At 35.8% G+C, this 26,720-nt stretch overlaps 1 protein-coding gene across 2 annotated transcripts in view; it reads left to right on the top strand.

The window, feature by feature from the left end:
* The window catches only part of HMCN1 (hemicentin 1), a 477,641-nt gene that overhangs the window by 113,245 nt on the left and 337,676 nt on the right, over positions 1 to 26,720 (top strand). For both annotated transcript variants that reach the window (XM_034666795.1, XM_034666794.1), the window contains exons 3-4: positions 16,702 to 16,860; positions 18,299 to 18,421. In XM_034666795.1, the coding sequence (XP_034522686.1) occupies positions 16,702 to 16,860; positions 18,299 to 18,421 (282 nt within the window). The remainder of the gene's footprint in view (positions 1 to 16,701; positions 16,861 to 18,298; positions 18,422 to 26,720) is intronic.

The following is a 26,720-nucleotide window of genomic DNA, read 5'->3' as shown; positions in this document are numbered from 1 at the left end:
TAAATGCAATGGAAACATTTCAGTCATCAGCATGTTAGATGGACATCTTTCTTGTCTTTGACAAATACACCCTTCCCTACACTCTCATTTTTCTTCACACTTTGCCTCAGCTTCCTAAGGAGCTCATTTCTCTCTACATGCCCTTTCCATTGCTCCATCCTTGGTCCTAAATCCTTGCTGTTTGTCCTCTATTTGTTATCTTTGTGAGTGATGCCTACAATATTCTGGTTATACTATGAAAAAATCTGAATCATCCTTAATATACTCCTCCCTTTTCCCCCAACATCGGAACCATCAAGTCTTGGTTTTTAACTTTCTAAATATTTTTTATATCCTCCCTTTAAACAAAATCATCCATACCCACATAAATATTTCTAGCTTAGACTTTTCCTCTGAAATACAGACCCTGTGTCAGTCTCCTGGATGTCACAATGGCCTTCTACAATGAAACTCACAAATGTACCCTTTCCATTGCTCCATACTTGGTACTAAATCCTTGCTCTTTGTCCTCTATTTGTCATCTTTGTGAATGATACCTACAGTATTCTGGTTATACTACCAAAAAGTCTGAATCAACCTTAATATACCTCTCCCCTTTCCCCCAACATCCAAACCATCAAGTCTTGGTTTTTAACTTTCTAAATATTTTTCATATCAGTTGACTTTTCTCTATTTCTTTTGGTACTACCCTAGTCCCGATTACTATATCTTTAGTCTAAACAAATCAAAAAAGCTTCTAAGTGATTTTCCCTCATTTGCTCTTGCTTTTATTTTCCAGGCTATTCTCTATTCTGCAAACAAAATGATCTCAAAATACGTCTCTGAACATTTCCCCCTAACATCCTCTGCAGTTATCTCCACCTCATCAAATTCAACCCAAGATTTTGAGTGACCTCAGATCTGTCTGTTTCAGCCCTGTATAGAGCTACTTTCTCCTCTGAGCTTGGGTTCTGTCTTAGGGGCCTTGCATAGAGCCTCCCTGTATGTGTATCCTGACCCATCTTTTGGGCATTTTTGCACCTGCTCTTCTTCTAGGATAGGAAGTTCCTGTCCTTTATCCTGCCTTCACTTCCATGTTCCCTTAACCTAGTTTAAAATCCTGTATTCAAAGTCTCATCTTGAGTACCACTTCCTCAGTGATCCTGCCTTTCCTCCAGGCTTGATCGTATCTCAATATGTCTCTCCATCACAAAGTAGTTGGGATTTCACATTGAAGAATCATGTCTGATTTAGCTCATCATTACCTTAGTAAAATGCATGGCATATAGAACATGCTCACTCTTTGATGAGTGAAAGAAAGATTGAATATACCACTAAATACAAATCAACAGAGTCCAAATTAGAGTTGAAGTTTAATACTTTGGTTTCACTATTGGGTGAATGACTTGATTTGTCACTGTGCATGGTATGAGCATAATTGGGGAATAGGATGAAAAAGCCAAAGCTTGTCATTCCAAATATGTATTCAGTCATGATTCTTTTATTATGCCTATCTCTATAATTTTTAAATTATACACTAAAATAAATTATATTTCAAAGAATTCTAAGAGATTTATATAGTTATCCCTTAGCTATTTTTCTCTTTTACTAAATTTATTCTGATGATTTTTTCCACTAATAATCCTCCATTTCCTTTCTCTTATACCATGTCATTCTTTTTCAGTCATTTCTTGACACTTACTTAGAATTTACTTTTCTGTCCCTCAATATAACAAATTCTTTGCCACTTTAGATGTCCATATCCTCTGAAAAAAAATCTTTCTATAAAAGTTTATATCCTTTACATAGATCATGGGAATTAGAAATTGTATTGCCCTGGTTGTTAAAATTTTTATGTTGCTTTATCCTGCCATGAACTCCTGTGAGCAAGAGCTTTTGTAGCTCTCATTGAGCCTCTGATCCACTTGTGGGATGAGCTGGTGTATGCACTAGAGTGGACTTAAATAGCTGTTGAATAAATGGGTGTTATATGAGGGTAACCTCTTTTAAAAATATATATTTAACAGTTAAAAACTTTATCAAATATAATTTAAACTTTACTTGACGGTACAAAGGATAACTTAAAAAAACCTAACTATCAGTTTTCATTACATAGAGACTCAGAAGGGCCAAGTAATGGAGATTTCCAGCTGATAGAATATTAAGAAAGGATTTACTGTATTCATTTTTTTTTCTATGCAGAAATGCAGCTGAGCTGTATTCTTTAATATCTGACTAGAGTGAAAATCCCTACATTCTCAATGAGGCCTGGCACTGACACTTCCTGATTTCCTGCCTCTCCCTTTCTTTTGTTCTGATGGATCTTCAAGGAGTGTGCTTATCCTCCATTCTCCATTTGTCTCCAGGGTGAAGGATCATGATTCCTAACTCATACTCCATTGATTTCTTCCCCAGAGCCCTGGTGCATCACCTTCTGGAATTGAGCCTGATACAGGCACTCCATAGGGTGATAGCATATCTCTGTTTAAGAAAATAATTTCTTTTCTTTTCTCCTGGAATGAAAGCTGGTGTACATTTCTCTGGAGGTTTTCTCTGGAATGGACTACATCTTACAGGGTTTATTTTTGCATTGTCTTGGGATCCCAGTGTATGCTTAAGTAGAAAAACCAGTTTGGAAAGAAAACAAGTATTTACTTTTGCCCTTTATTCAACATTGGGCATTGTTATAGGCACTGGGGATACCATGGGTTTTTTTTTTTTTCTTCCTCACTTACAAAGATTTGAAGTTTCTAGTGAATTTTTCCTTTTTAAATGAATCGCAAAAAGTTTCAGTAAGTAAGGGTCAAATATGAAAAGACTCTATGCTATATCATCACTTAACACCTAATCTAAAAAATATACTTTGTTTTCTCCTTGGTGTTTGCTTAGAGAATATTTTATTATTTCATGAATCAGTCTGGAAACTAAACTTCACAAATTTCACAAAATTTTAGCATGACATGCTAAATTTTGTTTTGTTTATAATTTCCAGACCACTCTTTAGTTTTCCTTCTATGATTTTTAGTGACTCCCTGCTAATCACTGGTATCATGAGGAACAAGAATTGCTGTCCTATTAAAACTAACTTAGCTTTAAAAAAATTTTTTTAAGTTAATTTCCTTCTATGATTTTTAGTGACTCCCTGCTAATCACTGGTATCATGAGGAACAAGAATTGCTGTCCTATTAAAACTAACTTAGCTTTAAAAAAATTTTTTTAAGTTAAGTTTTCCTTCTATGATTTTTAGTGACTCCCTGCTAATCACTGGTATCATGAGGAACAAGAATTGCTGTCCTATTAAAACTAACTTAGCTTTAAAAAAATTTTTTTAAGTTAAGTTTTCCTTCTATGATTTTTAGTGACTCCCTGCTAATCACTGGTATCATGAGGAACAAGAATTGCTGTCCTATTAAAACTAACTTAGCTTTAAAAAAATTTTTTTAAGTTAAGTTTTCCTTCTATGATTTTTAGTGACTCCCTGCTAATCACTGGTATCATGAGGAACAAGAATTGCTGTCCTATTAAAACTAACTTAGCTTTAAAAAAATTTTTTTAAGTTAAGTTTTCCTTCTATGATTTTTAGTGACTCCCTGCTAATCACTGGTATCATGAGGAACAAGAATTGCTGTCCTATTAAAACTAACTTAGCTTTAAAAAATTTTTTTTAAGTTAATTTTGCATTTGTAATGGCTTTGAAAACAAGAAAAGTAAATTTAGTTTTAAGTAAATTAAATAATTAACCATTAACATTACACTAAGCTTAGCTATTTTTCTTACAGAGATATAGGTAACTTGAGAAACAATTTAAAATTTTCCAAGAAAAACTTAGAAAAAAAATCACTAAACTTAAATCATTAAATTTATAACATTAATTTCATTTTCCTTTATCACCTTTTATCTGGAATGCAAGGGAGTAACTTGAAAAGCATCTGAACTTTCTTTCTGGGGAAAAGAAGGGAAGACAAATTTCAACAAATGGTATTCAAATCACAGAGCTTTGGGAATTAGTATCCTTGTAAAGGTGCAGTGCAAAGTCCTGTCTCAGGTCACATTCTTTATAGGAAACTATAAACCTTTTTAGAAAATGGTGTGGCAGTGGTATGCTTTTAAGCCTTTTATCTGCATGTTCTTTTTAAAAAGATTTTATTTATTTATGAGAGAGAGGGCATGCACATATGCGGGGTGGGGGGGGAGAGGGAGAAGGAGAAGCAGACTCCCTTTGGAGCAAGAAGCCTGACCCTGGAGCTTTTATTTTTATTTTTTTTTTAAGATTTTGTTTATTCATTTGAGAGAGACAGAGCACAAGCAGGGGGAGAGGCAGAGGCAGAGAGAAAGGGAGAAGCAGATTCCCCGCTGAGCTGGGACTCAGAGGTGGGACTCCATTCCAGGACCTGGAGATCATGACCTGAGCCCAAGGCAGAGGCTTAACCATCTGAGCCACCCAGGTACCCCTGTTTTTGTTTTAAATAACAAAAAGCAATTAGTCAAACATTTGAATGTAAAGAAAAAGGAAGTTTTACAATAATAGAATTATTGTAAAAAAAAATTTTTTTTTCATATAGATAGTTGGTCCCTAAAACTGAAAAGCTTCACACATAATTTAATTTCCCTTTGCAAAGTCTATTAGGAAAATTGACCTTAAAAAAGCAGGAATAAGAGTAAAAATATGTAGAACAGCATCATTACATAGCAACAATAGCAACGAGATAGTTATGAAGAAGATGAGGGTGAGGCCCAATTATTTCAGTTCTTTAACAGAGATAGAAGGGTAAATAGGCAAACTGCAGCAGGCTGAGGTTAGGGGGGAAAATGTTTTGCTGTAGTGTAGGAACAATTGATGTTAGGACTAACTGCCAAAGTAGAGCATGAGAAACCGGGGCCAGATAGGCCAAGATGGTTAAAAAGAAGAGAATAAAATAGTGCTGATTTTGGAAGAGCAATTTATGATGACAAATTTCTTATACATTTTATCTAATTTCTGTTGTTCTAAATCATGTTACTATGTAAAAGTATGCCTTTTATTTCTAGATTTATAGGAAAATCTTCTATATGAATTTTAAAAACCAAACTGATGTATAACAAAAAGAAATTAAGAAAAAGCAAAAAAAAAATGACTAGAAAAGAAAAGGGAAGGGATTATATGTAAGTGCAGATATAGACACACTGTAAAACTATGAGAGATGTGATTTCCGTTTTTGGTATTGGACATGTTTCAACCGAAGACAGCAGCTTTTATTTCTATTTTAAGTTTTCTTTCTTACAAATTCATATATATGGAAGTGTATAAATTCACTGTTACAGGAGGAATGGCATGTATTTAATACAGAGTCCAATACATGTAACTCATAATACATGTAAAAGCTTCAAGAACAGTAGAATCAGTGTCTGGCCCAAAGTAAGGGGATTATTATATACATATTAATCATTATAATGATTATTACTATTATTACTATTATTATTATTATTGTTACTACCTGTAGTACCCCCAAAGTTTTTTTAAGGGAAAAAATCACCAAATAATCCTGCTATAAATGACCAGAAATTGTAAAAATGTGCCTTGTGATTTTGCACGTATTTTAAAGTCATTTTCTCAATTCACACCCACACAAATATTAATATTCCTTTTTATAAATGAGGATACTCAAGCTTTGGAATATTAGGTAACAACTCTTCTTCAGGTCATCAAACTGGCAAGTAGCAAAGCTAGTCTCAAACCTGGAGGTTTTTAATGTCAAAGCCAGTGTTCTTTATCACTCTGCTACCTTCCTTCTAAATATTGATTTAAGTAACCCAATTAATCTAATCAAATTGACATTTATTTATAGAATTTGTCTTCATATTTTATTTCAAAGTAGGGGTGTAGAGAATTAAAGACAGATGTCTCTGGTCTCACCCTCAATGACATGAATTTATTCCTGGAAGATTTTGGCTTTCACTGCTACCCCTGATCACTTTGAGTAATTGGCTCACCTAAATTTACTGAGTAGCAAATGACAAAGTTAATTATAAATAAAAATTGTTCTTACTGCTCAGCATATGTTCTCATGACTTACTCTGGTAAGCTTATTTAAGTATGACCTCACAAATGCCTTGGAGAACAAGGACAAGAAGCCCTTTAAGAGATTGAAAGGTAATATTCATACTGTAGTTGTATTTGTAGGTAATGTTTTGATTATTTTTGTTGTTAGAGTTGAAACTTCCTGGATCTTGAACGAAACACCTTTTAAAACTTTCATTTGCTGCTGGAGTTTTTTGCTAGACCATATGAATTCTCTGAGGGACAAATAATCTTAAATCCTCAGGAAGTAAAGAGAATGGAGGGCCCTGAGTAGAAATGTTTGGCTCTTTTCTAGCTATCTACCCTGATACCCTATCCAGAAGCAAAAAACTAGATGATTTCTTAATCTTTTATATGTACACTTCAAAGGACAGAGAGTATAGAAGAGTATTCTGATTATTGGATTACTTTTTCAAAGCAGAATATAGACAGAATGAGGTTAATATGGATTGTGATGATAAAAGTTTTGATTTTCTTTTCAAAATGTGCATGTATGGGAATGTTCCAAAGGGTAGACACATGAGTCATGGCAGAGTAAATATTGCAATTAAATGTGACAAAATAACATTTAAGAAGAGGAATTCACTGATCCATGATGCCTGGATTCATCCCATACATGCTCCTTACCCAACCAAAGGATAACTCTATTTCCCATAATAAGTACTGCATTTGATTTTGTCATTTTTTAGGTGATGGTAAGGACGGAGGTCAAAATGTTTTCCTTAGGAGAATGTTTCTTGATCTAAGGTCAGGACTCCTAGAGAAAACTATCAACCTCATGTTGAGCAAAATGAATGTACGGGAAATTAAGAGTTTCTTCTCAATCCAAATTGATCAGGAGCAGTTCTTAAGAAGCTGTCTTTATTTGTAGGCTTTGAAAAAGTGTCAGGGAGAATTGTGGAGTCTTGGTATTGGTATTCCCTTTGTTATTTGTCCAGTTATTCCGTCAGATGTCTGAATCTCTTCCAGAAACCTATCAATACCTCAGAAATGAACTAACCCCAGTTAGGGATTTGATAGCAAGGTCTTCATCACCAGATGATATGAGAGGCCCTGCTCCAGAGTGGTGTCCTGGAGCCTGTCTTGGTGTTTGAGGCTAATACCGGACTTTGAGAGTCATATCATATTAGTGAATTCAGATGCAGCCACCAGCTCAATCTGTCAGATTTCCTCATCTAGACTTTAAACCAGGTCTCCATCCTTCTATATTCATGTTGATTTTTGAAAATCCTCATTTATCTAGTCTGTTGATATATACGAGTCTCCTTCTGTGAGATGATCTAGATCTTAGTTCACTAGTTTTGTTTAATGATTACTAGCTCTAAAACAACCCATACAGTTCATGTATCTCAAACTTCCCTGTAAATTATAATGTTCTTAAATTATAATGATTTTATTAGCAAAAACTGCATTATGTTGATTTTTTTGGGGGGGAAGGCCTAAAATTACATAAGCAGTATAAATATATTTTTAACACATAAAACACACGTTACACAATCACAACATTATAATTTCCTTCAACTACCCAATAATAAAGATAATACCAAATGCGCTGGGGAGGATATAAAATCCATATGTGAGTGTTAGAGTGGAAAGGAAGGCAGAGGTTTTAGTGGGCAAGCTGAATCTGAGGAGTACTAAGGTAACACAGAGAAGGGTCATAGCCCAAGGAAAACAAGGAGAAAGAAAGCCGGGCTAATCCTTGAATAAGCAGATGATGAGTGGCTGTAAGGGTCTCCTTAGGCACACAATCCTGCCTTCTTCTGGCTCATTCTCTCTGAGCAAACAAGGGAGCCATATGTTAGGAGAGATCAGGAATCCCATCCAGGGACTAGGGCAATGTCTTAATTTGGTGGGAAAAGTAAAGGTCACAATAAAAAGGTAGAGAATCCTTGGAGGACAAAGGAAGGAATTCTCTAAGTAGTATGGAGGTATATTATTTTCTGATTTATTAATCAAGATATTGAATGGCTGGTACATAGTGTATCTTTTATGATTATTTAAATTGAAGTGAACTAATCTCCTCCTAAGACCAAACGTGAAAGAAGTTCCAACAAATTGAAAGATCAATTGTTGAAGAGTTAGACCCTTACTACTGACAGGTGGTAATCTGAAAGCCTGGAAAGGGTTGTAATTGTTAAGCTTCAATGCATCTGAAAGCAAAGTCAACTGTTTTTTGATGCCTTGATTTGGATTCCACCTTCTCCAAACTAGTAAAGGGCAGCATGGTGGACTGCCTGGAATGTAACATCTTTTATTTTGATTATAGAGATTTGAAGTTTGGGCTCTGAAATACTCTGGGCACCTGGGTGGCTCAGTCGGTTAAGCGTCTTCGTTCAGCTCAGGTGATGATCCCGGCGTCCTGGGATCCAGTCCCACATTGGGCTTCCTGCTCATTGGGGAGTCTGCTTCTCCCTCTCCCTCTGCTCTTTCCTCCTGCCCATGCTTACTCTCTTTCTCTCTCTCAAATAAATAAATAAAATCTTTTTTAAAAAATGAAATACTCTGATTATCTCTCAGTATATCCCTGCCATATTTTCTCCAAGTGATGAAGACCAAATGTCACTAATGCATTAGGATTCTACAGTCATTCTGATTTATTTTATACTTGCTTGGATGCAACTTTATTTTAGGTTCAATGCAATGTAATGGTTTCCACATGTACCTTCTGTTTTCTTCGTCATAGAATCACACAACTGTGTTTTAAGAAAGAGAACTGAGAGTTACAAACTTTTGTTCAGCTTAAGACTGAGTGTCATTCCTAAATTTTATAGGTAAAGGGCAAATGACACAAGACATTTTGATCAGTGGGTGTTCACATGAAGGAAAAATACAGTTTGACTTTGAAACAAGGCTTAGTAGGTTATAGTTATGTTAGAATAAGGGTATTATAAGGCCACTAATACTTATTTTGGACTTAGGCATGAGCGTACCAAAAAAGTTTCATTTTTTCATTGCTTGGAGTTAGGCTTATCTTGGAAACAACTGGTATAAACAGTAGTTCAGTGCAAATGGATAATGAGGCTAGAAGAATTGATATGAGTTGACTAGAAGAGAAATAATAAGGCATGGGTGAGGGCCTGCTCTGAGATTAGCCTTCCTAGTACTCTGAACCCTAGTTTGATGAGCATTTTCCCATTGGGTCTTGGATAGGCACCTCATTTTTCTCCAACTCCTCTCAGGGTTTAAAGGTTCAGTTTATTTCAGTGCCACTCCCACATTGTCTTATGTTTAGAAAATACAGCATGATAATCTCTGTTTTATTACTCCCTTGACTGATAAGATTTCTGTTCATTCTTATTTTATCTTGCTTTTCAGGAATTTATTTTTTTTAACACAATTATTACTGTAACTCTGAGGTTACAGTTTTTGTTGTTTTTTTTTTTCTTTCTTTAATTCCAGGAGCGACATTTACTGTAAAAGTTCACATGCTTCTGTTTTTCCAGCACACATTTTTTTTCTATCTAAAGTGCCTTTGGCAGCTTAGTAAATTGTAGCCATCAGTCGAATTATAAAGATAAAGTGAATATCAAAATACTGAGCAAGAATATGCCTTCTGATATAGATACGTTCTATTTTAGAGCTCAAGTAAAAACACAAAGTTAACTAAGTCAGGTCCTTCTCACTTTACATTTTCATTTATATGTGCATGTTTATGTGGTTTTAGGAGACACATTTCCATAGCCATGTTTCTTTCCTTTTGTTAAATATTAAAATGACAACATGCCAGGATTGAGAGAGAGAGGGAGACGGAGAGACAAAGAGACAGAGAGAGATACAGAGATATGAGAGCTGGAGGGAGTTAGTTTTCTATACCACTAAGAATATATATATACAGGCACTTGTACTTTTAGGAGACTTAGCTCTGGAATTATATTACTTGAAAGGAGATGGGCTAGGCTTGAATAAAGCTCAGGTTGAACACAGAAAGTGTGCCTAGATTGTTGTTAAGATTGATTTGCACAATGTCATTTGCCCATTCACTCGCTATTCATTCATTTATCCCTTCATAAATCAAACCACAATGGAACACTTACTGAGTTCCTCAAGGAACAAAGATGTAGTGGGAGGAGACAGATAAATTATAACACAACTCAACAGCTGTTGCAATGGAAGAATGAACAGTATTTGGTAGGCATCTTGAAGAATGAGAACCTTTTTTTTCCTGACAAGCTACTTGCTTGCAGTCACAGAAGTTGATGAAGGTAATAAAATGCCTCACTTGCATGAACTCTCAGGCCAGGCAGAACTGAGTCCCAGTCTGTGCTCTTTCACTTAGTAGTTGTGTGACCCTAGGAAAGGGGTTTTCAAGATTTAGTTCTGGCAATGTAATGTGCTAAAAATGATAACTACCTCATCAACTGATGTAAAGAGTAGATAACATAGTGTATGTGACAATACTGTCTTAGTGCTTGGCTTAGAGGAGATATCCGCTGAGTTAATACAGTAAGGTGTCCTATTACCAATGAAAGTGTCAATTAAACTAATGAGGCTTTTCATAGATTCAAGTTCATCAATTCTAAATTTCTCCATTATAGACGTTTTATGGAATATTATTTTACTTTTTTTTTCTTTTTGGTATTCAAGTCAAAACATAAAATGTTAAGACTTTTTTGAAAGGACTACTTTTTTAAAGTTTGCAACTATGTAAAATAGTTTGTTTTTAGTATTTCAGTCACAACCGCATTGCCCCCAGTTTAAAAATCTGTGCTTGAGTTTGATACAAATCAACCTTAGGGATCTGATTTTGTGAGGTTTATTTATAAATATGGACATTTGATGATGATTCTTTTTAGTCCTCTTCTGCCAAAACTAGTTTAAGAATCAGATGATCAGTTAGTGATTTGAGAAAGACTATTAGCAAACCTGTGGGATAAGTTTCTAATATATATATCTCAATATATTTATACAGATGTGCAAAAACTTTATTTATAAACTTTGTGTGTGTGTGTATGTGTATTTAAACAAAGTCAATAATTTATAGATTTTTGGAGTAGATTTTCATTTGATTCCTGATCCTTAGTAAATTAAAGCAACTTGAATTTTGTTTTTAATAACTTCTGCCAGGAAGCAAAGTTCATGGAAGACTTTTAGAGCAAAGCAGCAATCTTACAAATAACAGTCTAGAATGAAGCCTGCATAACTAAACCAAGTATCATTCTAAAGCAGGGATGTCCAACAAAACTCTGATGTGAGCCACATATGTAATTTTTAAAAACAGTTTAAATTAATTTTAATATTTAATTCAGTTATATCCAAAGTATTAGCATATCAACATGTCATCAGTGTGATAAATGAGTACTTCTTTAGTTTTTCAATTTAAATTGTAATTCATTAAAGTAAAATAAAATATCTGGTTCCTTAGTTTCACTAGCCATATTTCGAATGCTCGATAACTGCTCGAGGCCTGTTAGTGGCCATTGTCTTAGACAGCTCATATCTAAAGTATTCCTTTTCTAGATAATTTTCGTGATTATTTATGATTTAAAATGATTAGAAATTCAAACTCAAGTATAACATAGGGAGCTTTTATAAGGATATAACATTATATGTTAACTTCTTTTGGAAAAAAATTTTTCTTTTCCAGAACATACATCTGCAGTGAGATAGACAAATAGTTTTACTAAGATATAAATTACTGGTTAACGTTTATTTTTAATTTTCAGTTATCCACTAACCTAGCTAAGCAAAAAGGTAATCATTTAGCGATACTGTACTACTTTGGAGAGAGAAGAGTTGTTCCTGAGAACAACTTCTAATCACTATGTAGTCAATATGATTATAATATAATGTGTATCTGCAAATGTGAAATTCAGGGCAGCATAATCATTTTTATTGTAAAGAATACATTGATTTCCACAGCAGGAAAAAAAATTAAGCTACACAAATCACTCTTAAGGGAGGTATAAGTACATCCAGTACGAGTTTCTGACATACATGGATCAAAATATTTCCTTTTGACTTGACATTCCCCAATTTTCTGGCTGCTTTGAGACTTAATGTTAATTTCTCCATAAAAGTCAACGACTTTGTTTTGAGAGTATGATATAAAAGAGTTCAAGAAATAAAAGGAATGCCTTTTATTTGCAATTATATTTGTGAAATCCTCTGGAGTTATAGCTATGTCAGCTCATCACACTCTTTCCTTTGGCTATTAACCAGTGTTAAGCTTACTATATATGAGGTTCATTGTTTCACAGAGGTGATGTTTTCAGGAGAATAAGGTGGTTCCAATATTTATAGAAAATGTTGTTGACCGGGTGCCTGGGTGGCTCAGTTGGTTAGGTGTCTGCCTTCTGCTCAGGTCATGATCCCAGGGTCCTGGGATCGAGTCCCACATCGGGCTCCTTGCTCAGTGGGGAGTCTGCTTCTCCCTCTGCCTCTCTCTCTCTCTGTCTCTCATGAATAAATAAATAAAATCTTAAAAAAAGAAAAGAAAATGTTGACCCTCTAGGCTTTATTAAAATGTGGTTATAAACTTATCTATTCAAACTTATAGGGTGAAAAAGTACTTAATTAAGGCTTAGAGGTTCCATTTCAACACATGGGTTTTTTTGGGGGGGGCTACCTTCAAGTTTTAGTATGAGTCTGAAGATATGGAGGGATCTCAATAGCATGAGTTCATTTGGAGTAACTTCCAAGGATTCTAGTGGTTTCGAGAGTCTACTCCTAGGTAATGTTTTGAGATGAACTAAGGCATCCCTAGGTCCTCTTAGGGTAAATTTGAACACAAGTTAAGTGGCTGGAAAACTGTCCTTTACTAACTGGACAAGGTTTATCGTTCTTGTCATTCCTTGGGTATATCCCTGGAGATTTCTTAGCTGTTCTGATTTTTGGCCCATAGACAGAAGACTTCTCCCAGCCTCTTGATATTAGGTGACAATTAGCAAGAGATAATTAATCTCTCCTTAGAATTATTCTACCACAGAGCTAGCTATATTGTGTACTTGGCTATTCAACAAATGCTTGTGGAACGGGTAAATTTTATATTGTGATTCACATTCAGGTTCATGATGTCAAGCACAGTTGAGGAACGTTTTCGTTTAAGCTTCTGAAAATACAATAGAAATCTAGTTTTTTGAGCAGTCCAGAATATTCATTACAGATATGCAAAGTTGGCTTCAAGTAAGAATTATTCCTATGCAATATATTAAAGTTCTTAATGTGCCTAGTAGCTATTTCCCACCTTCCTAGCACACAAATGCTTATTTAAGGACATTTTTAGCACACGACAATCCCCGTAAATAACTATTATGCAGAGGAAAACATGCTATGTCATTGAAATGTAAAGCATATTAAAGTAAATCTGAAGAGTGAAGAAGTATATTTGACTGGAAGAAAAGGGAAAGTTTTAAAGAGGGAAGGCATATCATCTCAACCTTAGAAGGAAAAATAGTTCAATTTATCAAATATTTACTCAGTGATTACTATGTGCCAGCAAATGTTATGAACTCAGGACTTAAGGATGTGACAAAGCACAGTTACTGCCACCAATGAGCTTATAGAAAATGGGAGAATTTAGATATATATATATATATATATATAATATATATATATATTTAAGATTTTATTTATTAATTTGAAAGAGAGAGAGAAAGAGCATGAACAGTGGGAGGGGGAGAGGGAGAAGCAGACTCCCTGCAGAGCAGGGAGCCCAGTGTGGGCTCCATCCCAGGATCATGACCTGAGCTGAAGGCAGAGGCTTACCTGACTGAGACACCCAGGCAACCCTAGCCATGCATATATTGATGAGGAGTGTTGATGGTGGAAATGGAGCAGTAGAAAGATGAATGAAAGTACTAAAGGCATTACAGTGTAAAGAAAGGGGCATATTTAAAGAACAGGAAGTAGTCTTAGTTTAAAGGAAGCAATTTATGAAGAGGGAGCAATAGGAGATAGGAAACTAGAAAGAGAATTTGATCCAACACAAGTAGTGGAAGATTTTAAGTAGGAACATGATACAGACAGCTCTTTACTGAAGGAAAAATAAAGTTTGGTGTAGGCAGAGCGGAAGGTTAGATTGGAGGCTATACTTGTAACAAAATCAATGATAAGAAGAGTGAATTGTAGGAAGTAAGGAGGAAGGGAGGGGACTGATTCATGATGGAAGTAGAGGAATATGGTTTGACCACTGATTAGGTGAAGGAAGTGGGAGGTGTCAAGATGACTTAGATTTGAACCTGAGTATTGAGGCAGGTAGTTTGATTAACAAAAATAGGAAGACATGGTTGGGGAATATATAATGAGTTCTGTTTTAGACCTATGGAATTGTGGAGACCCATAGAACATCTAGGAGATTTTTTTTTTAAGATTTTATTAATTTATTTGAGAGAGATAGAGAGAGCATGAGTAGGGGGAAGGGGCAGAGGCAAAGGGAGAAGCAGACATGGGGCTCGATCCCAGGACCCTGGGATCATGACCTGAGTCAAAGGCAGATGCTTAACTGACTGAGCCACCCAGGCACCCTAGCAGTGGATGTTTAACAAGCAATTAAAAATGTAAAATTGGGGGTGCCTGGGTGGCTCAGTCAGTTGAGCGTCTGGCTCTTGGTTTTGGCTCAGGTCGTGATCTCATGGATTGTGGGCTGAAGCTCCAAATGGGGCTCTGCACTTGTCAGGGAGTCTGCTTGATTCTCTCCCTCTGCCCCTTCCCCCACTCTCTCTCTCTCTCTCTCTTTCTCTTTTTATCTCTCAAATAAATAAATCTATACAAAAATGTAAAATTGGAATTTGGGAGGTAAGTACAGTCTGAAGATACAAGTATACAAGTTTTTGAGAACAGTATTACCTGCTAAACTAAATGTCATGAACATACACATAAGTAATAATGGGTAGATGATAAGTTCTGCAAAAATAGGACTATTAACGGAGTAAAATTTCTGGGAGTCTTCAGCTGACATCTTCTCAGAAGTGAAGATCAGGTTACTGCAGCGTTCAGACCCAAACCATTAAGAAAGTGACATAATATTTCATGGGTGTCTCAATTTTAGAAGCATTTTATAATAATTGGGGCTCTGTTCCAACTCATTTAATAAATGGTACTCCCAGCCTGTAAGTTTTGAGTGAGATCCAAAGCAAGAAAAGTTTCTCCAGTTTATCCAAACTGCAGTGTAAACAGTTCAAATGCCTGGCTCTTTTGACCCTGATTAGATCTATGGTGTTCAGAATATTGTATCACAATCTGAGACTGTTTGAAGTCTAGGAAAAGCCACAGTAGGAGAATCAAGTAGGAACTTCCAGAGTTTAAAGAAAAAACCGTATCCCTTTTGTCAAGTAATTATTTTCTTTTTGAGAAAGAGCTCTTACTTACTGAATTCTGGTGAAGTATAGAACTATAAGGCCCCCCATAACCCCAAGCTCTCTTGCTTTTTATTTGATTGTCTTTTCTAGACCATGAGTTCCTAAGGACAAGATACTTTAGCTTCTTATTCATCTTTGTATGTCTAAATCCTAGCAGGGTGTAGCAGTTATTGATTGCTCAAACATGTTGGTTGAAAGTCCATTCCCTTCCTCTATGCTAAGGAAATAATCAGACATTTATATATATGTATATGTATGTGTGTATATATATAATTTATACTTATAAATTTTATGTTATATATATAAAATAGATTTGTATTTGTATATTTATAATAGAGGGAAATTGGAAAGAACATTAATCAACAGTAGAGAAATGGTTAACTAAATTATGGGACATAGGCAGAATATTTTTGCAATCATTAGAACCTATGATTTTGAAGAACACTGGTGGCAGGGAGCATAGGAAGAATGTAATCCTAAATTTAAAATGTATAAAACTGTAAATACAGCATACTTACAGTTTTATTTATAAATCCATATAATTTTGAATGAAATAAATGTGAGAAGAATTCTTCCTAGGATGCGGACTGTTATTGTCTAGGAAAATACATTGGGCCTATTCAAGTAGGAAATAAAACACAGAGATCGTGTGTTAGTAGGAAGAATGAAGCAGAATGAGAAGAGTGACAAAGAGTATGTATTTTATGTAAGGTTGTCATGGGAGGCTTCTCTGATAGGTAACATTTGAGCAAAAACTTGAGGTATGGGAGATATAACAGTATGTTTGTTTGCCAGTGGGAATGATTCAGTAAAGAGGAATGTTTGGCAATGGAGTAGAGAGGGAACAGCCACAGGAGCTGTGTTTTTGATTAGGCACATGTGAGTAGTCAGTCTTAACTATGCCCAAATGATCCTTCACTGTACAGGCAGAGCATGTGGCTAGGTTAATAGATATCGTGGTGGGAGTTCATGGAAGTTCTCTTCTGTTTGTCTCACTACAATAAAAACAAGGTCATCAAATAAGAGATAAGAAAAGCGGGAATAGGCATTAATAGTCATGTAGGGAATGGGAGAGTGAATCAACATCTAATTAGGTGAAAAGTATTTAACAATTTCTATTACTTTGTGTATTTGGGGTGAATTTATAATTTATCCAAAAATATATGTTTTTCTATCTCCACATCATTTTATATCTTTTCTATTTCCTGGTAAGCAAAGTGATTAATCCAGTAGCAAACTGATGGAAAGTAAATGTGAAGAGAACTTGTTTAGTTCTAGAGCTTCTAAAGCAACTTGTTGTAACTAAAGTTTTCCTTTCTTTTTTGTTGATGAAATAATTGCATTTTTTTCTCTGCTTCTCAACAGGGTGGTGGTGATTGTCCAGAAATGAGTATTGGAGCTATAAAAATTGCCTTGGAAATTTCTCTTCCTGGCTCTTTCATCTATGTTTTCACCGATGCACGGTCTAAGGATTATCGGCTCACTCATGAGGTGCTCCAGCTTATCCAACAGAAACAATCACAAGTGAGTAGGAATCAGCCTGCAGATTTTCTATCTGAATACAGCTGGAAGGAATTCAGGCATACACTGGAGATACTGTGGGTGCAGTTCTGACCACCATGATAAAGCAGATATCACAATAAAGTCAAATGAATTTTTTTGTGTACATATAAGTTATGTTTACACTATATTGTACTCTCTTAAGTGTGAAGTATTATCATGTCTTAAAAACCAATATATATACCTTAAATAAAAAATACTTTATTGCTAAACAATGCTAACCATCATCCGAGCTTTCAGCAAATCATTTTCACTGATCACAAATCACCATAGCAAATATACGAATAATGAAAAAGTTTGAAATATTGCAAAAATTACTAGAATGTGACACTGAGACAAGAAGTGAGCAAATGCTATTGGAAAATGGTGCTGATAGATTTGCTTGATACAGGATTGCCACAAACCTCTAATTTGTAAAAAACACGGTATCTGTGAAGCACAATAAAGCAAAGTGCAATAAAAGAAGGTATACCTATGTGGCATGTGAGAGGTTGCCTCTCTTCTTTGACTGTACTTTGTATGGCAAATGTCAGTAATTACAACTATTGATCTCTATATATGTACTCCAATATGTATGTGTCATTTAATTTAAGCATATTAAATCAATATGTAATATTTGTACATATTAATATCTTGTTTTTTAATACAGAGAGGATATGATTAGGGATTAATGAAAGTTCTTCTTACCATCTTATCTTTTTAACTAACAAAAACATAGACCTATGTCTCAAATATCACCTCCTATGTGGAACCTTGCCTGAGTCAGAATTACTTATTGTATCAGTAAGCTATTGCTGTATAACAAACATTTCTACCTCTCAATGGCTTAAAACAATAAGCATTTATTTCTCACATATTTGCAGGGGTCTGTTGATCCAGGTGAGGCCTGCTCACTTGTGTGTCTGGGGAGAGTTTGGGTGTGACTTATCTAGGCTAATCTCTAGGGTGACTTGGCTCTGCCTCATAGGTTTCTCACCCTTTTTTGAGACCAGTAGGCTAGTTTAGACATGTTCTTTTCATGGCCAAGGCAGAAGCACTAGAGATCAAGTGGAAATGCACAAGGCCTCTTGAATGTAAGCTCAGAACTAATAGAATGCCCCTTTTGCCTTGGGCTGCTGGCCAAAGCTAATCACATGTCCAAGCTTTAATTTGAAGGTGACAGATTAAGCTCCACCTCTTAAATAAGAAGGACTTCAAAAACTTTTGCGAAGTGCATGGATATAGGGAGAAAAAGAAATATATGTATAATATGTGTGTGGTATTACATACATTTACATATGTATATATGTAATGTATATATTCCACTTTACTAGTAGCATATTGACACATAATAGGTACTCAGTAAATACATATTGATTTCTGAAAACCCTTTAAAATTTCTTCTTTTTTAAAAAAATCTTAGGTGGTATTTGTGCTCACTGGAGATTGTGACGACAGGGGCCATATTGGATATAAAGTCTATGAAGAAATTGCCTCTACAAGTTCTGGTCAAGTGTTCCATCTGGACAAAAAACAAGTTAATGAGGTCAGTTTAATAAAGTGGGTCTACTTTATTACTAACTACTTTACCAAGGTATTAGTTAGGCCAACCTAGTTGTGACAGATTTGATTTCAAAAGCAGTTTGCAAAGAGGTTTTTTTTTCTTTTTTCTTTTTTTTTCTAGTCCACAGGTCAATAAGGACATGAAACCAATGTGGGGAAGCATAGATTTATATAGTATTAGTTTCTAGATTATATTATTCTATACTGACATGCTATTTAGATTTAAGCATAAATGTACTTAAAATTCATTCAGTGGGAATTGGAAATTTTTGTAGTTCTTGTTGTTTATGAAAGTTCATTTGTGTTTCTGATGCACAACTTTTGGATAACTGGTAACATAAGGTGTGACGGTTCACTGAAGTAGACTGTGAAAACGTTATTGAGCGAAATTCTAATGACGTTTGATATCCAAGATTAAAAGTAAATAATTGTAAGTAACTATATAGCTAACCAAAAACTTTTATGGTAATAAAATGAATAACATATACTGAGAAAATCTTGATATTTTCTAAATCAGTGTTTGGGACACATCTCTCACAATTCTTTCTCCTTTTTGGTACTTTCTTGGGGCCTCACTGTGATAATAACATTTAATTAATTAATTAATCAATCAACCTGGCTTCCACTTAAGTTTCTACGAATGCCCCAATACAAAGATAAGGTCTTCTGTGGGCATAAATTCACATTTGATTGATGTAGTTACTGTATCTGTACAAGTTCTGTTAATTTCATGACAGATTCCTTTGTGTCTTGACTGAAATGGTTCAGTAAGTCTTCTTCTACTTAAAGAGTTCTGTTACATCATGGTGGAACTCATAGGATGTTGCAAATTTCTAGAATAATATCCAGCAAAAATATTTTTATTAACCTATGATATACAAACTTGGAAGGTCACTTTAGTGTAAAAATGTTTTTGTTGGAAGAAATAGCCTTAAGAGGGTTATGGCTTGAGTTCATATTGTGTCCATTATAGAGATTCAGAAATGCCTGGGCAGGGTCTGACAACTACAGAGGGAATCATTTAGAGGTTATTTTCATAAAAATTTGCATGAGAATTTGGGAACCTGGGATGAAAAGAGTTGGGGAAGTGTGCAAAACTTTCTCAGGAACTGGATTTCTTGTCCCATCCCATAGGGCTGTGTTTGACCCTAATGAAGGAAAGGCTTTCCTCCTGTAGTTGTTTTTAACCTGGAATTGTGTAAGACTGTGGGGTACGGTCAATATCATCCACACAAAGTAGGGCATAAGTGAGGAAAAGCACCATTTTCTCTTGCTTCAGTGAGGACACCACCTGCTTAAGGTGTTGTGAGGTTCTGGATTAAAAGTGACAGTCGTGTTGGGTGCAGAGAGATGGGGCAGAAGATGCCGTACCCTGTGGACATGGTGGTTCCTGGCAGAAAGTACTAGAGAAGAGAAGAGGTGAGAAGAGACATGGCCTGCACTAGGGCATTTGAAAGAACAGTTGTTCAAACCTGTAAGCGGTCAGTCACAACTTGGAGCTTCCCAAAACAAATTGGATGAACTTTTAGGGAGAACCATAGGACTTTATAGGGAGTTGGGCCCTAAAGCTAGAAAATAACGTGGTGAATCTCATAAATGTAACCCCATTTATATCCACAATACCCAGGAAAAATAGACAAAATTGAAAATATTGTTGTTTTAAATGGAGAAAGTTAGCTCTACAGAGGTACACACTTTAGTTTTTGAATAAACGGTATGATGTACAATTTTTGTAGTCCTAATAATTTTTTTTAAAGATTTTTATTTATTCATTTGACAGAGACAGAGACAGCCAGCGAGAGAGGGAACACAAGCAGGGGGAGTGGGAGAGGAAGAAGCAGGCTTCCACCGGAGGAGCCTGATGTGGGTCTCGATCCCAGAACGCCGGGATCACACCCTGAGCTGAAGGCAGATGCTTAACCACTGAGCCACCCAGGCACCCCCTAATAATTTTTTTAAAAGATTTTATTTATTTTAGAGAGAGAAAGTATGAGGGGTGTGGGGGGCAGAGAGAGTGTCAAGCAGACTCCATACGGAGCCCCACACAGGGCTGGGTCTCACAACCCTGAGATTGTGACCTGACCTGAAACCAAGAGTTGGAAGGTTAACTGGCTGTGCCACCCAGATGCCCCCACAGTCCTAATAATTTTTAACAATTCTGACAATTACCAAATAATTTACAAGAACAATTTACAAAAATTCAAACAAATTTAACCCACTGATGTTTTAACCTTGATATTTCGCTTAAGCAGAATAGGACTAGAGAGAAGCATTCCTAAAATTATCCATTTTTATAAATTGGAGTTCAGTGCCAACAGGAATGAACTGTAATTTAGCTGTCAATCATGGAAATTCCAACCCCTTCACCAGTTGGTTCAAGAAAGGTCATCTCATCTACTTTGGGCCACTGAGACTTAAGAGGAATTTAGCTAGGGACATCTTGGAAGAGTTCTCTTCTAGGTATTATGCTGTATTGATGTGAATCCCAGACCTGATGCAGCTATCTTCATACAGTTCTGAGGATTAAACAAATATAAGGGAGATTTGGATTAAGTCAACACTTAAATCCCATCCTACTGCTAAGCCTCCAGAATTAAGGAAATGATATTTTTGCTTATGCCAATTAGAGTTGAGTATTTAGTTACCTAAAGATACATGCATCCAATCTGATAAGAATTCCTTTGTGACATGGTTTCTGTTAGCTCCAGTTTCCTAATTTGTAAAATGGGGATAATAGAATTATCCATTTTGGAAAGTCGTTAGATTAAATGAGATAATGCATGTAAAATGTTTCAAACAAGCTCTGGGACAGGGTAAGTGCCCAATAAATGTTAACTAGTATTTTTTATAATCCTCGTAATGTTATTTTGCTCTCAAAGTGGAGAAATTGTGCCACTATGTTTGTTAGAAACCAGATGGCTAGCTGTTGCTAGGAAATAAATGTACTCAAATGGAAAAAGGATGGAGAGGTGGTTTTCTTGTTTCCTGTGTGAGAAAAGATACTGTTAAGGGGTTACTCTAAACTGTATAAGCCATGTTTCCCTTAAAAAAAGCCATGATGATGGAAGATTTTATTAACAAAAACCAGAATGACGGTGTTAAAATTGGATTTGCAAAATTTTTAGCATATAGTTTAGCCATTTTTATTTTCTCATTGCTCAAAATTCTTCTATTACATAAACATTATAAACTCTAGGGAAAATAGATGCTATAGTGAGAGCTACACACTTAACCGACATGAGAACTACAGGGAAGCCACACATGGGCTGAGTCCTCTCATTTTACCCATAGTGATTTTTCGTCTGTTTCTAAAGGTAACTGTGGATTTTATGCCTTATCCCTTAACCTAGTTTATCAGCTTCCTAGTGGGGTATATTTTGTATCAACTTCCTCTTGAGATAACTTCAGGTTTCCTCTTTCTTCCTGTTTTTTTTAAAAAAATAATAATTAAGTAGAGTATCTTTCATCTTTATTTAACATAAAAGAAACCAAAGTGAAAAAATTATTTGGCTGGGCATCATTGGTCTATAAATCATCGTATGGTATTAACATTCTGGAAACACAAGTTAAGACACATCTCAAGGATGTACTCACCTTTGAAGTTGGAAAAGTAACTGAAAGCCTTACTCCTCCATTTCTTTGTAAACTGTTACTGTCAGTGGACCTAGTCAATGCTTCCTTAAGTATAAGAAAAGTCCAACTTTGAAATCACAAAGTTACCCACAGATGTTATATTTTTGCATCAAAGAAGTTAACACAAAAGATCCATAGTTAATTGGATAATTTACTTGTTCTGAGTTTCCCCATTCTTTCTCCCTACCGCTCGCAACTCATATCTTCAAACATTCCCCTTCCATCTCCCCTTTCTACCTGGACATCCTAGCCATATGGATTGGTGTTATTCCCCACTTGTAAGTAAAGCTGCATAGTGGGCTGTATTATATCAGAAGGAAGTTTTATAAAATAAAGGAATAATTGTCAAATAATTTCTGTTTTTTAAAAGAGGTAAATGATGATATTTAGAAGTCTCTCAAATCTTAATGACCTTCTTATTATGTAACTTTCAAGGCTTTGATGTAGGATGTTTTAATGCCAGTGTTCCTTCTGAGCACTTAGTGGTTTCTTTGGAAGGGTCCCTGTGTTGCTCTGTTTGGCACAGGCATATTCTATTCTGCCTTCATTCTGTATTAAACGTGGAAGGCTCCCACAATTCTTTCCTTCTCAGCAATCACCCTGTGATTAAGACAATAATAATAGTATCAACTTAGAATGATCGAGTGCTTGATATGGCCATTCAATGAGACTTTAATTTTATTTCATTTACTCCTTACCATACCCTGTAGGGAAGACAGCATGATCATAAATCCCATTTCACAGATGAGGAAACTGAAGCATAGGGAGGCAGAACATCTTGCTCAAGGTTAAATTGCTGCTGAGTGTTTGAACTTAGGGAACATATTCAGTCTTTGTCCTGAGATAGTACTCTTAGTCACCCTAAGTCCCTGCCTGTGATTTCCACTTTTGTTTTCATCAGAGGACGCATTTTTTAAAAATTTAAGTAAAATTAGCATACAATGTTATATTAGTTTCAGGTGTACAGCATAGTGATTTGCCAGTTCTATGCATTATTCAATGCTCACCACGATAAGTGTAGTTATCATCTATAACCATACAATATTATTGCAGTATCATTGACCATATTCTCTATGCTATACTTTTCATCTCTGTGACTTATTTATTTTATACCTGGAAGTTTGAACCTCTTAATTACCTTTATCTATTTTACCCATTCTCCTACCTACGTCTCATCTGGCAACTACCAGTTTGTTTTCTGGGTTTAAGAGTCTGGTTTTATTTGTTTGTTAATTTTTTTTTCTAGATTGTACATACAAGTGAAATCATATGGTATTTGTTTTTCTCTGTCTGACTTATTTTACCTAGCATTATACCATCAAGATCCATGTTGTTGGAAATGACAAGATCTCATTCTTTTTTTATGGCTCAGAAAAAAAATATTCATATATATAATATATGTATACATATATAATGTATATTATATATAAAATATGTATATATAATATATGTAATATATGCATATTATATAATATGTCTATATAATATAGATATACGTGTGTATGTATTTATCATATATAATATGTATATGATAGACACCTAGGTGCTTTCTTTATCTTGGCTATTGTAAATAATGCTGCAATAAATGTAGGGGTGCATATATTTTTTTGAGTTAGTGTTTTTATTTTCTTTGGGTCCAGTAGTAGGATTACTAGATCATATGGTATTTCTATTTTTAATTTTTTGAGGACCCTCCATACTCTTCGCAGTGGCTGCACCAATTTACATTCCCACCAATGGTGCATGAGGGTTCTTTATTCTCCACATCCTTGCCAACACTTGTTACTTCTTGTCTTTTGGGTACTAGCCATTCTGACCGGTGTGAAGTGATAACTCACTGTGGTTTTGATTTGCATTCATTTCCCTGATGATTAGTGATGTTGAGACTTTTTTCCGTACCTGTTGGCCATCTGTGTATCTTCTTTGGAAAATTTTATTTTCTGGTCCTCTGCCCATTCTTTAATTAGATTATTTGTTATTTTAGTGTTAAGTCATATAAGTTCTTTATATATTTTGGATATTAGCGCCTTAAGAGGTTGTAATTTTATCAGTAAAGTTAGAAATTTCAGCCTCCTTCAGTTGTTCAATGAACGTTTGTAGTATTTGATGCTAGTCACCGCTCTAACCAGTGGGGACAGCAAAGGCCAACAAGATGCTATCCCTGTCTTCATGGAGCCTAGAGGTAGGAGATGGGGATATAATGACAGTATAAGGTGATAATAGCTGATGAAGGCAACCCCAGCAACTCAAGCAGCCAGAGACCACTCACGGAGGATCATGGGGCTCATTGAAGACCAGAGTACATCCTTTGTTCCTTAGAATATAACTGCTGCCATAGCTGGTGAGAGGAGACAGGGGGCGTCTACTGCCAGACTCTGAGTTTGAAGGCAGTTCTACCACTCACTAGATTCATGGGTAAGTTATTTACCTCCTCTGTGATTCAGTTTCTTCATTGATAAGACAGGATAAATAATAGCACAAACCACAGAAGACTAAGCAAATTGGGAAGTTTCAGTATTACTACCAGCACATAATAAGACTTTGAAAAAATATTACGTGTTTGTTTTTTTAATGTATATTTTTTCAAGTAACAAACCTGCAAACCCCATTTCCCCCTGTCCTTTCTATCTCTTAACAATAGATTTGGGCATCTGATGTAAATTTACTATCTTCAGAGTGCCTGGGTGGCACCTCGGTTAGGCCTCTGACTCTTGGTTTTGCTAAAGTCATGATCTCAGGGTCGTGAGATTGAGCCCTGTGTTGGGCTTCACACTTTGTGTGGAGCCTGTTTGGGATTCTCTCTCTCCCTCTCCCTCTGCCCCTCTTCTCTTTCTCACTCTTTAAAATAAATACATAAATCGTAAAAAAAAATTTACTACCCTCTACTTTATCAGGGGCTGAAAAGGCTCTGAAATGTTTTTCTTTCTTTGAATAAGTGGCAGAGAGGTAAAAGTCCAGGACATTAGGAACCTCGGGTCCAAACCCTCCTCCCTCCTGGGGAAAACTGTCCCAACAGCTGCTTGAGTCTGCATGCTCTGGGATCTTATTATCAATTTTCTTAAAACATCAAGGGGAGAGGGGAGGTCTTCCCAGAATTTTTACTCTAGGAATGATACAAGAGTGATCCCATCTGTTGCAGAGGCAGGGTGTCAGCAGTCATCTGGACAGAAATTGGATAGCTCACTCAACAGCGGCAAGAGAGAGTTTAATGAAGAACAGTTTAGCAAGGTGTGGGCAGGGCTAAGGGCAGCTAACAGAGTATGCTGAACCACCAAGAGTCCAACAACAAATGGAAGAGGAAGCTTGGGCCAGTACCCAGGGAGACCAAAGGTGATGGCATGTGATAGGCAAATAGCATGAGAGGTGATGGCATGTGATAGGCAAATAGCAGCCCTGGAGGGATGGAGCCAGAGGAACAAATATCCAGCCCTACTTTCTTCATCCTTTTCAATTCCTGTTGGCTTTCACTTCCCAGTATCTTTTCATTTTCCTGTATCTAACTGGAAGCTGGGAGACCAAGGAGACCTACTGAAATAGTTCATAAAGGTCAGTGTCCCAGGGCACAGAGCCTAATGGACAAGGGTAGAGAATGGATCTGGAGGGGCAAAATGAAAATATCCAGCTCAGGCAGTATTGTGTGGTATTTAAGGCTCTAGGCTCTAGGAACATGGCTCATATCCTACCCATGCGACCTCAGACAAGTTACCTGGTTTTTCTGTCTCTGTTTCCTCAGCCATGAAATAGAAAGAGTTATAGTATGTACCTCATACTATAGAGTGTGATATGTGTTTATTGATATGTGTTTAGAACATATCAATAAATATTAACTGCTAATATTTTCATTTACTGATACATGTTAGTCAAAATATTCCATCAGCCTATTTTAGAATTTTCCCTAAAATAAAGAAATATATATTTAGTGTCTGTCTGTGACAAGATGGCCAAAGATAATGGGAAATTCTGGGGCTTTAGCATAGAGAGACCAGGGTTTGAATGACCTCTCTGTCTTTAGCTTTATGTAGCTTTGTAAAACTTCTCTGAGACTGTTTCTTTATGTGAAAATAGACATATTAATTACTTCACAGGACTGTCATGAGGTTTAAATAAAACAAGGGATACCTGTAGTATGCTGAATGGAGACCCAGGAGAATGGAAATCACCCAGCCTGGGAGTTCTTAGGAAAGGAATGGCTCCTTTGCCAAAGAGGGTAGCTGTAGTTTTCCTTTGATTGTAGGTCCTGGGGGTACCCTTACCCTGCAGAGTACTCAGAAGGACATAGGTATTTTGGTGAGCCCCAACTTTACAAATAAATGTCTGGAGTAGAATGGACTCAGGACTACTGTAGACTTTTGTACGATTCTCAAACTTTTACAATTTCTTTATATTTGTCATTTTTCTTATTTTCACATCACAATAAAATGTTAAAAGGTAAAGGTTTTAACTGCTTATTTTGTGAATATAACAACAGCAATACTAATCTTAATTATATAGATTACCCTTACAGAATGCTTATTATGTTCCAGGTGCTAAGCCTCACAGGCCTATGGGCAAGAGATAATTTTTTAAACGTTAAGTATGTATTTTCTTTAAAGATTTTAGTTATTTATTTGAGAGAGAGAGAGAGAGTGAGAAAGAAAGAGAGATCACGA

This window comes from Ailuropoda melanoleuca, chromosome 8 (genome assembly GCF_002007445.2).
Source record: "Ailuropoda melanoleuca isolate Jingjing chromosome 8, ASM200744v2, whole genome shotgun sequence".
Lineage (NCBI taxonomy): Eukaryota > Metazoa > Chordata > Mammalia > Carnivora > Ursidae > Ailuropoda > Ailuropoda melanoleuca.
The sequence above is the reverse complement of the archived record's forward strand: the minus strand, read 5'-3'. Positions and strand labels throughout refer to the sequence as shown.